The sequence below is a fragment of the Barbus barbus genome (assembly GCF_936440315.1).
Source record: "Barbus barbus genome assembly, chromosome: 1".
NCBI lineage: Eukaryota > Metazoa > Chordata > Actinopteri > Cypriniformes > Cyprinidae > Barbus > Barbus barbus.
In genome coordinates, this window is record NC_136729.1 from 43,511,967 (window position 1) to 43,527,299 (window position 15,333).

Consider the following 15,333-nt stretch of genomic DNA (forward strand, 5'->3'; position numbering starts at 1 on the left):
AATCAGTAGACAAAACTCCATAGGAGAGTCTTGAGAGATCTAGGAACTTTATACAGCATGTGCCATTATTAAGACTAAGTCTATCCCTCACAGCCTGGTTTTCATCTACGTACAATACAATATGGCATCTAACCCGACTAAGGTCTATGGGATGACCTGAGAATGGGTCAATACCTCAGTGATAATAGCTTTTGCCAGTTTGACACGCTCCATCTCCTCAGCGCTTTGTTCTAGGCTGAAAACTTTTGAGAGGGCAAGAGGTTGCCCATCACGACACAGTACAGCCTGGCAGGTGCCTACGTTGGCCACAGTGAGGCTGAAGTAGCGGCCAGGCTCGGAGGACTCGTGATGGATGTAACAGAGCAGAGCAGAGGCTCCGAGCTTCTGGCCTGCCATGCCAAGTTTCCTGCAAAAATGCACAACGCAATATGAGAAATGCATTTGTTATTCATATAGCTAAGAATCTAAATTCAAAGCTCTGTCTGAACTATGGTGCAATTAAGTCATATTTAGAAGCTGAAGGGCAAGTTGTAATTGCAAGTGAGTTTTCTTTGAGCCCGAGTTTCAGGGTTGTGGGCGTCAGTGACAAAATATGGTGGATGCAATAATGGTTTTCTTTTTCAATAGAACTAGCCGTTTTAAGTTGCACATATGAACTACGGTAGTACTCTATAACTATGATTATTTTTTAGCGCTTTTTAAATGCAGATTGTGTCAAAGCAGCTTTACAATATTAAACAGGGAAATTAGTGTGTCTTAGAAAATGACTTCATAATGATATATAATGACTTAAGGTTACAAAACTTGATCTGCATTCATTATTTTGTAGAAGTAGAGTTAAAAAAAAAATCTTGCTGAATTGCTATCTTGCTCTGACCAAACTCCTGATGTTATAATTACAACTTCCCAAATTGTAAATATAAATTTTCCATGAGGACTTGAATGCACCATAGTTTCAATACACAATATTCTATTATTTAAAGATATTTTCCATAAAGATTATTTGGAGATACTTTGATAAAAATTAAACGTTTACGTAAACATTAAAAAAAATTGAACAGTTAGAAATGTCATGAAACTGTGAATCACATTCTCATATATATCATACATTTAAATGTACATTAACTACTTTCTGCTGAGCATTACATAAATAATGACCAACTGACTATACATTATCCCATTCATTACATGACTAACCAAATAAATAAATGGATATGACATTTTTATTACTTATGTGATAAGAAAGAGAATGTAGAGTGACACTAGAAAGTAGACCAGTGTATAAATAATAGTCATTATACAAATATATTGATAGAATATCATGACTGAATCAATTATTCCAGACAGTGGCGTAATACAATGTGTTATAAATTCATACAGTTACCAATGATTGTGCAAGCAAACTGAAGCATATATGATTTATGGAAAAAAGCTTAACCAAATCAACTTGTGTGTGTGTGTGTGTGTGTGTGTGCGGAAAACACACCTATGGGAGGTAAGGAAAGTGTTGCACATGTATACACTGTCCACACTGGAGTGCTGTATCTCCTCTGCCAATACATCTCCCATGGTGCACTGCAGTAACCTGGAAATTTCTTCATTACGATCACCATCAAAAATCCCATAAGCAGCCTCCAGACCGTCCCCGAAGCGATCCACGGCCAGCACAGACACACACAATCTGAACCCAGGTAAAACAGCAGATTTCAATGGAACAAATGCTCTTGATGAAACCAACACCCAACCAAAATCTTACAAAGTGTACAATATCACATTACAAATACATTTCATTGACTGGTAATGGATACACCTATATAGGTACATAAACTCTCTCTCTGACAAACACACAAAAGTGGCCCCCCTCGGTGGATGAAGGGTACCGAGAGAGGATGCGATATTTGAGACGGACTGCTTTGAAACTGTGGAGGTAATGCCCTTCGCAGGGGGAGCCAAGCACACCGAGGTCACATTAAACATGTAGAAACAAGACGTTTAAGCCTATGGGATGCATTCTGCATTCAAACCGGCCCTCCTGCTGCGTCTTGCCCTTGGTATCTGCGAAATCCAATGCTACAATTATTCTGAGAATGCCAACTGTTTTTATGCCATCCAAGCATTTATTGGTTAGATTTAGTTGTCTCAGGCAAAACATTTGGGGCTGGATTCACAAAAATCTTCTTAAGGAGTTAAGTCCGTTCTTAGGAAATTGATTACAAACGTCTTGCAATTTTTCTCAAGTGCAATTTTTGGAAAAACACTTAAGATGTTTTCTTAAGAACCTCTTGTTATTAAGAAGACAATATTGTTAGTGGTATATGATTAGCAGCTGTGGCAGAAGACTTTCTGATCAACTATTTTTTTAAGATGACTCCAGATTACGTAATATTATATTAAGATCACACACTATTGAGACTGGATTGATGGGACTTCAGCACTCTGCCTTCCTATTTAACAAGCTTGTTATAGAGTTGCTGAATTTCAAATTCAGAAGTCCTGTCATGCATAATCCTGACCGATCATTGTTTACATTATCAATCATCGGTGTCTCATTTCAGAAAGGGAACCTTTACATTTTTGGGATTTAAGAGAAGTTGGAGGTTATCCTTACTTTAAGAAGTTATTTACAATGATTTTTAAAAAGATTATTTTTAAGAATTTGAATTCTTTTGTATTGGCTTAAGAACAAACATTTTTGGGAATTCAAACATGCTCTAGAAAACAAAATATTAATTTCTTAAAGAAAACAGCACTTTTATTCCTGCAAATGTTTCATGAATCCAGCCCTGATTCACTCTGGCAAAGGGGCTGTCTGAACGACATGAAAACCACCATCCCAATTTTTTTTCTTTTTTATTAATTTAATTTTTTTTTTTTTTGCATGACGTTTAGGGAAGGGTTAATCAGAAACTGATTTGACCGCATTTAAAAATTTAATTGAAATTGATTGGAACTGGTTATTTCTGCTAGCATTTGAATTTTTATTTTTTTTCTTCAATATTTCCTCAATATATAATAGAGAATTATAGGTTGGGGATGGTAATCTGCAAAACAACTCGATTTTTTGAATGGGGCTTCCTTCAACCAACACTGACAAACACACTCATCGTTTCCTGATCTATGAATCTCATGTCCTCAGATTTTGCTCACTTGTTTCTCTGCCCACACATCTCAGCGTAACCATGATCCCACAGAGTGGATGTGCCCTGTGCTTCTCCTGCAGTCACGGCTGGCTTCTGGTCCAGCTTCAAAGTACTGATGTGACTGGAAGAGAGGAGAACACACACACGCAGGTGTGAGAGATAAAGACAAAAAAACACAATTAACCACCTGGGTCTGTGAGAGTATCAGAACATCTTAATATTCATCGGCTGCATAATGTACTGTGTCCCACACACAGAGGACTGCTGTTTGTAGCGTCTCACCTGAAGAGGTTGAGCGTTTTGTGCTCTAACATGAGGCTGCTGTTGCCGGTCAGATCCAGTTCTTGCAGTGTTGAAGGCAGAGAGTCCGGCAACAGGATTTCTGTCTGCTCATTGCAGCTCACATCTACTAGCTACACAAAGAGCAGAAGAAATACAACATAGTTCATGAAAATAAACTGTAACAAACAACACAATTTTGTTGCATTTGGGGACAAAAGTGATTAAATTTCCCCAGATTAAACTAAATAAGCTTGTAAAATAAAGTCAATCAATTATGTAAAATAATGTAAAATACAGTAAATAAAGTAAAAAAACAGTATGCAAAATAATGTGAAATAAAATTAAGTGTATAACAAACAACTACTCAATTTTGTTGGATCTGGAGACAAAAACAATTCAGTTCTGACATACATAAATAAGCTTGTCAATTTAAAATAACCTAGAATTTAATAAATATATTAAAACAAAAATATGTATTGTAAAATAACAAAATATTATTACATATATTTTTAGAGGGGGGCAAAAACTGAAGTTTTTTTTATTTTAAATAGTGAGGTTTTCACAATCATTATAAATATAATATATACACAAAAACAATTAAGAAAAAACTTTTAAACTGTTTAAACAACTTTAAATGTTACATCTAAATTGAAGTTAAACACGCAATTTAGAGAAATGTAGGTTTAAAATTTAATGAAGTGTCACTAATTTGCATGTTCTCACCATTTCTATTTAGATTTAGCATTCAAATGTGAGATTTAATGTTTTTTTAAATAGAAGTCTCTTATGCTCACCAAGACTGCATTTATTTTAATTAAAAATACAGCATTTTCGATCCATTACTCCAGTCTTTCAGAAAGCATTCTAAAATTCTGATTAGAATGTTTTATTCAAACATTTTTATTCAAATCATGTCTATGAACGTTGATTTTCTTTTGGTAATTTGAATTACTGCAACTCTTATCCATACATATATATCATTTTTAGATATGCATTTGTTCCTGCCACTTGATGACTCTGGTTGACCCTTAAGATCCTTCCAATATTTATGGGCAGTTTCACATGTCCTGTCATGATACGTCACAGACCTTGATCTCGGGCAGGCTGAGGACCTCTGGGAACACGCTGATATGGTTGGAGTGGGCGATGAGCGTGTGCAGTCTCTTACAGCTGGACACGGTGGAGGGGATCGTTTTCAGCTTGTTCCCACTCAGATTCAGTTCCTCCAGGACCTCTAGTTTACTGAGCTTGCTGAAAACATAACAAGGGAGCTCATTTTAGAAAGAAACAATAGCACAAGTTGTATTGATATGTGCTTTATAAGTAAAGTGAACATTGAACAATTCATGGTCATATACACTGATATAATCTCTGATCTTTTTGGCATATCCCTGGACCACAAAACCAGTCATAAGGGTCAATTTTTTGAAACTGAGATTTATATGTCATCTGTATGTATGGTTTGTTATGATCTGACAATATTTGACCGAGATACGACTATTTGAAAATCTGGAATCTGAGGGTGCAAAAAAAATCTAAATATTGAGAAAATCACCTTTAAAGTTGGCCAAATGAATTTATTAGCAATGCATATTACTAATCAAAAATGAAGTTTTGATATATTTACAGTAGGAAATTTACAAATATATTCATGGAACGTGATCTTTACTTAATATCCTAATGATTTTTGGCATAAAAGAAAAATAGATCATTTTGACCCAAATGATGTATTGTTGGCTATTGCTACAAATATACCTGTGCTGCTTATGACTGGTTTTGTGCTCCAGGCTCACATATCATTTGAATAACAGGCTCCTCCCATCCTGTCGATGTAAGCACATTAGTTCAAGGTCTCGTACCTAGCAGGGAAGGACTGCAGTTGGTTATAAGCCATATGCAAGACCCGCAGGTTCTGATGCCCCACCAGTAGAGCAGCGCAGTTCTCATTCAGGTTGTTTCCTGTGAGATAAAGCTCCTGCAGGGTGCTGAGGCTCTCCTCCGATTGGCTGCTCGGAGGGATCGTCTCCAGCGCATTGGCAGACACATTCAAATACTTTAAACTAGTAGACAAGAAGAACAAGGGAAGACAAGTTGGTAAGTTTATACACAGTACAAATAATGTTGTTTAATAAAAAAAAAGCATGTTTATAAAGCAAAAATCATCTTGGATACAACCAAAGCCTCAGAGCTGCAGCACATCTTTCAGCATTAGAGATGCTTAATGGATGACAAGTAAATTAAGCCACAGGAAATGGAAGAGCTGCGGGCAGTTCACTGAGCCGTTTCCTCCTGTACACATCCATGAGAGGCTCTGGAGAAGCATGTCACTTCCTCTGTGCTGCTGTAGATCCAGTGTTGTGGAGTAAGTAACTAACCGCAAGCAGCAACTAACCAAAACTACATTTTCCAAGTAGCCAGACAGTTGTTCAGCTGTTTATATTTTTATAAATATTTAAAACATATTTATACAATTTGTTTTTACATACATTTTAAAAATGTGTGTAAAAATTCAATCACAAATTCAAATATAAATCATTTTAGTGTCATATCGTTTGTGCAGGCAGCTGATACAATAATTTAACATGGTGATGCATATTTTTATAGTGAAATATATTTAATTGGATATTTTGGTATCATTTAGATACTATTATATATGTGTGTGTGTGTGTGTGTGTGTGTGTGTACGTCATACATGCATATACATACACACACACACATACATTGGTAATGCTTTACAGTATGGTTCTATTAAATAACATTAACTTGATATTTAAATGGACCTGAGCTGATTAATAACAATGATATTAACAATGCTGTATTTTTTATTAACTAACTTTAAGAAAGATTAATAAATCCTGTAACGAATGCACTGCTCATTGTTAGTTAATGTTAGTGAACCATCAATAACTAATGGAAATTTATTGTAAAGTGTAAACTTTTTTTTTTTTTTTTTCAGTTTTAGTTTAATTCTTTTAATAAATCAAGTTAACTAACTGAAAATGAGCAATGTTGCTTTGGCAACTAGCTGAAATTATATGTTTACATTTTGTATATTTTATTTTAATATGTTTTAGTTACTGTTTATTTTTATTATTTTTTTGTTAACAACTGTTTATTGAATTTATTCTGGGAACAGCAGCATAAAACATAAAGCAGCTGTACATATTTAAAACCCACCCCATGGTAGACTTAAAAATAATATATAAATAAATAAAACTAAATAAAATAATAATAATACAAATAAATTAATTAATGTTAATAGATAAATCAATTATTTTAAAATTTTAGAAAAGATGACAACATGAAAACTGTAAATTCATGGCATTCAGCTTTTAATATTAGATCCATGTATACGAGAAGTTCAGAGTCCCCCCCCCAAAAAATGCAAAAACATGCCTAAAACGCCTTGGGAAGAGAGATTACACTTAGAAGACGACAGATTCATATAAAAACGTTTCATTGGAGTCAAGTAAACCTTATGCAGCAATTTCCAATCAATCATTTGGCGATTAGGGTTTTCATTTTATTTTAAGTAACAAATGTTTTTTATTGTTTTACTTTTAGTTTACTATAATAATTTAGTAGTATTTATAGGGGTAAATCTGCCATTCTAATCATGATTCATCTATTTCATTTTCTGGGTCTGCTCTGATTAAATAATAAATGAAAAAATCTAATATACAATTAAAAAGACCTTGCCCAATTAAATAACTTACATGTAGCTGGATACTTTTTTATTGGCTTGACTTCAGTTTAACTACTTTAAATCATGAGTAGCTATAGTTTCAAAGTAGCTCTGAGTATGTATCGGTAATATCTCAGTGATTTTTATTTCCAAAGAGCAGTTTGCGGAGAACTCTGTGGTTTGCGATGTTCCTGTAAAAGGCTAGGAGGTCTGATGAAGAGCTCAAGCAGAAGGGCTAAAGGTCCACAGAGCAGAGAGACGCAGAAAATCGCAGGACACGGAGACCAAAAACACAAGAAAAACAGAGAATGAGGAAAGAAAGAAAGCACAGCCCAGAAAGTAAGATGAAGAGAGAGAGGGCACAAGGAGGGAGTGACCTACTTTAAGGCTTTGTAGAAGAAGCTCTCTGGCAGTTCCTGCAACTTGTTGTGCTGCAGGTCGAGTGTTTCCAGAGGGATGTGGTCGAGCAGGTCAGCCAGTTTCTCCAGCCTGTTGTTACCAGCCAGCAGTTTACGCAGACTCAGACTGCTGAGAAGTCTGACAGCATGGAGGGACAGAGAAACAAAGAGGCTTCATAAGAAAAGACACGGTTTTTGGTTTCACCCCAAAATTCAGTCTTGAAACCATCAGTGCCTAGACACCTTTACAGGGATAGTTCAGCAAATAATGAAAATGCAAATATTATTCACTCATCCTCATGTCAATAAAAACACATCTGCTATTATTTTTTTCTGTGGAAATCTTATATATGTATATAAAAAAGAAGTCTGATAAAAAATTGCAGTTGCGATTTAAAATGTAAATTTGAAAAATAAATAACCCACTAATTAACAAAAAAAAAAGAATGAATGAAAGCTCCAGGTTTGTTGTGATTGTTTGTAGGACTGCAAAACTGTTGTGCATAGTATATATCAATATGACTATAATAATAATAATAATAATGTATATATACACAATATATAGAATAATTATTAATAACAATAATATATAATAAAACAATTATTAATACAAAATTTAAGCTGAAACTGAAGGGTTTCAGTAAATAGTTATTGTAATTTTATTTTAAAAATAAATAAAAAATCAGTATTTGAGAAAAATATTTAATTTTACAGTACTACAATTATTACAATATTTATATTTATGACTGCAACCTAAGCTTTTCTGTAAATAGAAAGCTTTCATTTTGATTACTATTTTAATATTTTACTGTCAAATAAAAATGAGTATTTACGAAAAATTAATTATAATATAATAAAACTATAATTTTTCGTTTTAAAAAACGGGCGTCCCGTGTTTGAATCCCATCCCCCTTCTCTTTCCCTTTCTTCGCTTCCTGTTTCACTAATGTCTTTTCAATTACAAAAAAAAAAAGCAAAACACCTCAAATAAATCTTAATTTATAAAAAAAAAAAACAATCACACAAAGACATATCACAATTTGTTTCATTTTGAATAATCATGCAGTCCTAATATACACAAAACCATATTTCTTCTGAAGCCAAACAATAGTTTTGTGTGAGGAAAAGACACAAATTTAAGTGGCATTTCACTAAAATATAATTTACACCTTTTTATTTATAATGAAATATTATAATATTATATAATAATAAAATAGTATATATTTTAATAAAAATACAATAATAAAATATTATGTATAAATACAATATTAATTAATATAATCTCAAATATTTACAACTGAATTTGTTTTTTTGGGCGGGGGGGGGGGGGGGGTGAAAAAAAAAGAAACAATCTGCATTAGTCACCGGTTTTTGTTTTTGCACACTAGATCCGACTATGCTATGAAGAATTGCATGTGACAGCTGCATATCAAGATATTCAGTGAACAACAGGTTTCCTTTTTCATCTGGGTTTTTTTCTTTTTGTAGCTTGACAGACATGGTCAATAATGTAGCTGCATGAAGTCATTCAAAAAAAAAAACCTCTCTTCTCATGGAAAATATAACAGCATTATGGGTTTGGAATGACATGAGGTTGAGTAAATAAAGACAGAATTCTCTTTTTTGGTGAACCATTCCTTCAAAACAGCAACACAGCATTTTCACTTCAAGCCGCATATTATCTCATTTGTGCACGGCTTTTAGCTCTTTCAGATGCAAATGACTGAATGTTAATGTGGAATTAGCTGGAAATGGTGCTTTCATCTGCTTGGCGTTTACATCACTTTGCTTTGAGACAGCAGAGTGGCCTCATCAAGCGTCTGCTGATGAACGCCGGCCCGTTTCTATTCAGATCCACCGTCTGGCCAGACAGTCACTTTAACCCACATCACTCATATCAAATGGGCAATTTTTGTTGAATAAATAAGTACAAAACGCTGACATTAAGAGTCTGGAATGGGGGAACAGGAGGACGGTTTCTTTTTGGAAACTGGGGAAGATGCAAATTCAATTCATGGCAGTCTAAACACACACACACACTTGCATTTGTGGTTTGCGGGACTCACCATTGCCGTAATGGTTTTTATACTGTACAAACTCTTTTTTTATCACCCTACACCTAAACCTACCCCTTACAGAAAACTATTGGCAATTTTTTGAATGTCATAAAACGCCATTTAGTATGTTTTTTAACCCTTTTGGTTTGCAGAGACACAGGAAGTGTCCTCATAAACCATGTTCGCATTGTAGTACCCAAGTCATTATACACATTTGTGTAAAACCATATATATCAGAACACACACACACACACACACACACACACAGACCTGGCCGGGAGCTCAGACAGCAGATTATGGGAGACGTCCAGCACCTCAATCTTCCTGCTGTCACACACCCAGTCTGGCAGGTATTCCAGGAGATTCCTGCAGGAAGGATAGGAATTAACTCCAGGCTAATTACATCAGAGCATTAGCATTGTACAGGAGTGAGCAGGGTAAAGGACACGACTGGAGCACACAAGCAATATTTGGTCACATTTGCATTACAATGTTCATGTTGTAGTGCAAGTATACTAGTAAGTACAGAGCAGTGTTATTTCAGTATTATTTATATCCTTACAGTAATTATGTACAATGTTTATTAATATTTTGAATAGGCTTTTATTTTCAGGTTTTATATGTTTTAATATAATTTTATGCACTTTTGTCATTTCTATTAGTTTCAGATTTTTTAAAATTTAAAATGTAACTCATTTTTATTTAAACTTAGGTTGAGTAATTTAATGTTTTTAATGAACAAAAAGGTTATATTTAGTTAATAAAAGAAATCATCCCAAAGAGGCATAAAATCACTTTCACAGACTTTTACATTAACTTTTAATATTTATCTAATATTTATATAAAATTTTATTTCTGCCGTATTTCAATTTACAAAAGTAATTATTAAAAATAGTTTTAGTGTAAAATAAAGCTCATTAAAAATAGTTTGATTTAGTTAACCTTAACAACACTGGTGCAGAGACATACTACGAAACAATATGTAAAAAATAATATATACTTAGTTTACAAAGATACTGGCGATTACACATTATTATTATTACTGGTAATATTGCCCATTTTGTATCAAATGTCGTGATGATTGTTAAGCATTTCATTTCAATTAACATTTATTAACCAGCTGAACCTTAATGCGCACAAGTAAATTTCTAATTGGTCCAAATTTGTGCATTAAACATCATAAACGCCTCATCTGGTTGAGATTTTGGTGCATTGTGTAGCATTTTTGCTTTTAGTTTGGACAGAAAAAATTATTTGCTACTAGAAATGTTTGTTTCACAACTGATTCGAATACAATATGCATAAAATGAATGTTAGTTACCTTGATAGGTCCATATGTGTGAGTTGGTTGGGAACAGGGTAGATGTTGACTGTGGTCAGACCTATCAAAGATATTAGTGATAACACAGGGTGAGGCCTGAGAAGGGAATCCTCTGGTTCAGAAACGATGCTGTGGAGGTCTGTACTCACGGTTGTCACTGGCGTGGAGCGTGCGCAGAATGAAGCCGCTGAGCGTCAGGGCTCCCAGCTGGTTCCTCTGACACTGCAGCGTCTCCAGACTGCAGGCCGAGCTCAGGTCCAGAGACGTCAGCTGGTTGTCTCTCAGGTCCAGCTGCGTGAGATGTTTTACTGGCTCCAGTGTGTCGCTTTTAACACAGCGGAGGCCATTTAACCTACAAACACAGGCCTAATGTCAGCTGCAAATATACTGAAGATCAACCCAAGCGAAGAATCCAAACGGCAAAAATGATGTTGGTCGACAAAGAAATTAATAAAATTATGGACAGAAAATTATAAAAACAGAGTGGAGTTCTGAGACACCAAGGATTGAGTACTTGTCTTTTTATTTTAAGCTCAGAAAATAAGTCTACTGTAGATTTTGCTTGCAACCAAAAAAACTAAATGCTACATTGTTGTTTTTTATAATAACTCAATATTATTGAATATTGTTATAATCTAATTCAATATTGAAATATTAAATTGATTTATATTAAACATGTTTTCAGTGAATCAGTTCGCTCCAACGGTTAATATAAATGTACAAGTTCAACAAACGATTCATGGATTCATTTGAGTCATGAAGGTAAAAGGAGAAGTCAGAGATTTCATAAAAATGTCTGTGTAATTCATAAACGGGAATTTATTATGCACAGTATAATCAGATGACTGACTTTGAAACCGAGTATGTTTTCTGTAAAGATAATCGGCTTGTACGAATCGTGGATTGTTTATTTTCAAAGGCTAGCACTGCTAATGCGGGAGCTGAGCTCTTGAAGCTCCGCCCTCTTCTCCGGGAGCACCAGCTCATTTGCATTAAAGCAACATACTTAAATACGGCGCGTTTTGGCTCATACCCTAAAAGTGGCAATTTTAACAAGCTATAAAAAATTATCTGTGGGGATTTTTGAGCTAAAACTTCACATACACACTCTGGGGATATCAGAGACTTATTTTACATCTTGTAACAAGGAACTTAATAGGTCCCCTTTAATGTAGCACTTAACTGCCAACAGGGAATGACAGCATATTAGCAGAGCTTTTACATATATTACTAAGAGTGAACATAAAAAAAAAAAAATTGTACACCTACATTATTAAATATTAAGCAGCAAAACTGTTTAACATTTGTAATAATAATGTTTCTTAAGCAGCAAATCAGCATATTAGAATGATTTCTAAAGGATCATGTGACACTTAAGACTGGAGTAATGATGCTTAAAATTCAGCTTTGCATCACAGGAATAAATTATGTTATAACGTATATTAAAATAGAAAACAGTTATTTTAAATTGCAAAAATATTTCATAGTATTACGATTTTTACTGTATTTTCTAATAAAATATATGCAGTGTTAGTGAGCATAGGAGACTTCTTCAAAAACAAAAAATATCACTCACCCCAATCTATTAGCTAATATTTTTATATTATAAACAGCAAATGCACTGAATATTCTTCCATATATTACATATATAAATGCATATTGGCTTGACGTTTAGGTGACATTTTGTGGAGGTCAGGCCTGAAAGAACCAGCAATGACCTTCACAATGTTTCATCCGTGTTCCCCTGCATTGAACCGAACAGCTTCCCATTAAGAGAGACGCCACAGTTGGCTAATGACGATCAGGGCCAAATAATAGGCGCATTAAACCTTTTCTTGTTTATTCGAAGCCCCCCATAAACTCGAATTCCCACTCACATCTGTTGTTTGCACTCGTTCTGCCCGTAAGATGGGCGAGTATGTGAGGAATCTGAGTGGTGGGATAATCCAGCAGAAAAACTCAAAGCTTGATCAGGTGACAGACGCCTCTGTCTCTCGCGAGTTCCCACGACAGCTGAGCTCTGCGCTACGAACCTGGCTGGATTTCTAATCCACAGCAGGCGCAGTCAGGACCCAGAAAATCCACAAACCTCAGTCTGTTTTTACATATTCTCTCTCTCTCAGGTGAGTCACAGACTGTGAGCTGCCATCAAAACCAAAGGCTTTATGAGAAGAGCAATCGTGACTGTTAGTGACAGGGCAGCCTTAACATCAGACGGCCGGTCCACAGAACGCCCCCAGCATGTTTACTAACCGTCTGATGCATATTGCACTCTAAAATGCCAAACGCTGAACGAAATCACCATTTCCATCCTGATCATCTGGTGTTATGACGCTGGAAGTAAGGCCATACAGGTTATGATAAGTTTTGTTTATAAGTGCTTTTAAACATAAAATAAGATTAAAATGTCTTCGTAACATCAAATCTTTGAAAGAAAGATATTCAGATTTAGTCCAGAGAACTTAAACTACTGTTCAAAAGTTTTATTAAAAAAAAAAATTATATTAAAAATGTATATCAGTTTTCAGCGTCACATGATCCTTCAGAAATCTTAATAATAAGCTGATTTGCTGCTCAATAATAATTTCTTATTATTATCAATGTTGAAAACAGTTGTGCTGCTATATTTTTGTGGAAACTGAATACATACAGTGCCCTCCAAAAGTATTGGACCAGTAAAGACAAAATTGCTCTGTTGGCTGTGGAGTCAAGACATTTACAAATATGATTAAAAGATGAATATGAGACAAAACTACAGAATGTCACATTTTATTATTGGGTGATTCAACACACAGTTGTTTTACCAGCTAAGAAGTTCAGCACTTTTAGAGTTCATCCCTCTATCTGATGTGAGCATAAGTATTGGAGCAGTTGCCTCACAGGTCTTTCTAAGTGATCACCTGTGTCCTGTTGCATTAATTCTTCAGATATTAAAAGCAGAGAATGTGTCGTATCAGTTATATCCATTACTTCTGTATTCTGAATCTTGCATTCGATGATGACACACACAAACCAGGATGAAGATGAGGGAGCTGACTTTGAGAGAAAAGCAAGAATGCTAAAAGAAAAGAGGAAGTCAGTTAGAGCTCTAGCAAAAACAAAGGGCATGGAGAAATCAAGAGTTTGGAAACCACCAGCGACACCAGCAACCAACAACGAGCTGATCGGCTGAGAAAACAACAGTAGTTGATGACAGACAAATCATAAAAGCTGTGAAAATGAATCCTAAAAGACGTGTCTGTAAAATCACCAACAACTTCCAGAAAGCTGGGGTGATGCTCTGACAATCTACTGTCCTCAGGAGACTTTGACACAGAATTACAGATGCTACACAGCAAGATGCAAACCTCTGACCAGCACCAAAAATAGAAAGGCAAGATTAGAGTTTGTGCAAAAAAGCACAAAGGTGAGCCAGAAGAGTTTTGGAAATGTGTTTATGGACCGATGAGACAAAGATGAACCTTTATCTAAGTGATGGGAAAGCAAAAATGTGGAGAAAAAAAGGGAACTGCAATGATCCCAAGCATACAGCCTCATCTGTAAAGCATGGTGGAGGTGGTGTCATGGCATGGGCATGCATGGCTGCCTCTGGAACAGGTCCTCTCAACTTTACTGATGACTTAATGTATGATGACAGTAGCAGAATGAATTTGGAAGGGTACAAAACCATCTTGCCTGCCAATATTCAAGATAATGCTACCAGATTCATTGGGAAGTGCTTCATATAGCATCAGGACAATGACCCAAAACACCCTGTCAGTTCAGTCAAGGAATTTATAAGGGCAAAGAAATGGAAAGTCTTAGATTGCCCAAGTCAATCTCCAGATTTAAATCTGATTGAACATGAATTTCACCAGCTGAAGAGGAGAGTAAAGGCAGAAACTCCCCAAAACAAGCAACAATTGGAATTGGCTGCATTAAAGGCTGGGAAAAGCATTTCAAAGGATGAGATCAAGAGTCTGGTGATGTCTATGGGTCCCAGACTCACTGCTGTGATTGTGTGCAAGGGATCTGCAACTAAATAATAGCTTTTAATCTTTTATATCTGCCTTATGTTCAACTGTCCCAATACTTATGCTCACATCAATGAGTGGGATGAACTCTAAAAGTGCTGTTCTTTTTATTTGGTAAAACGGCTAATAATAAAATGTGACATTCTGTAGTTTTGTCTCATACTCATCTTTTAATCATATTTGCAAATGTCTTGACTCCACAGCCAACAGAGCAATTTTGTCTTTACTGTTCCAATACTTTTGGAGGGGACTGTATACACACACACATACACATATATACTCAGGATTCTTTGATGAATAGTTTAAAAAACAGCATTTATTTGAAATAGAAGTACTTTTGTAACAAATGTTTTACTGTCACCTTTGACCAATTTAATGCATCCTTGCTGAATAAAAGTATTAATTTCTTCAAATAAATAATAATAATAAAAAAACCT

At 35.1% G+C, this 15,333-nt stretch overlaps 1 protein-coding gene across 1 annotated transcript in view; it reads right to left on the reverse strand.

Moving 5' to 3' along the window:
• Positions 1–15,333, reverse strand: part of LOC306867946 (PH domain leucine-rich repeat-containing protein phosphatase 2-like) — a gene marked incomplete at both ends in the record, with an annotated part of 64,677 nt that overhangs the window by 1,498 nt on the left and 47,846 nt on the right. Inside the window, 10 exons of the mRNA XM_079413902.1 lie at positions 175–406; positions 1,487–1,681; positions 3,148–3,261; positions 3,423–3,549; positions 4,507–4,673; positions 5,282–5,482; positions 7,489–7,644; positions 9,833–9,928; positions 10,884–10,944; positions 11,033–11,235. Coding sequence (XP_079270028.1) covers positions 175–406; positions 1,487–1,681; positions 3,148–3,261; positions 3,423–3,549; positions 4,507–4,673; positions 5,282–5,482; positions 7,489–7,644; positions 9,833–9,928; positions 10,884–10,944; positions 11,033–11,235 — 1,552 coding nt within the window. The remainder of the gene's footprint in view (positions 1–174; positions 407–1,486; positions 1,682–3,147; positions 3,262–3,422; positions 3,550–4,506; positions 4,674–5,281; positions 5,483–7,488; positions 7,645–9,832; positions 9,929–10,883; positions 10,945–11,032; positions 11,236–15,333) is intronic.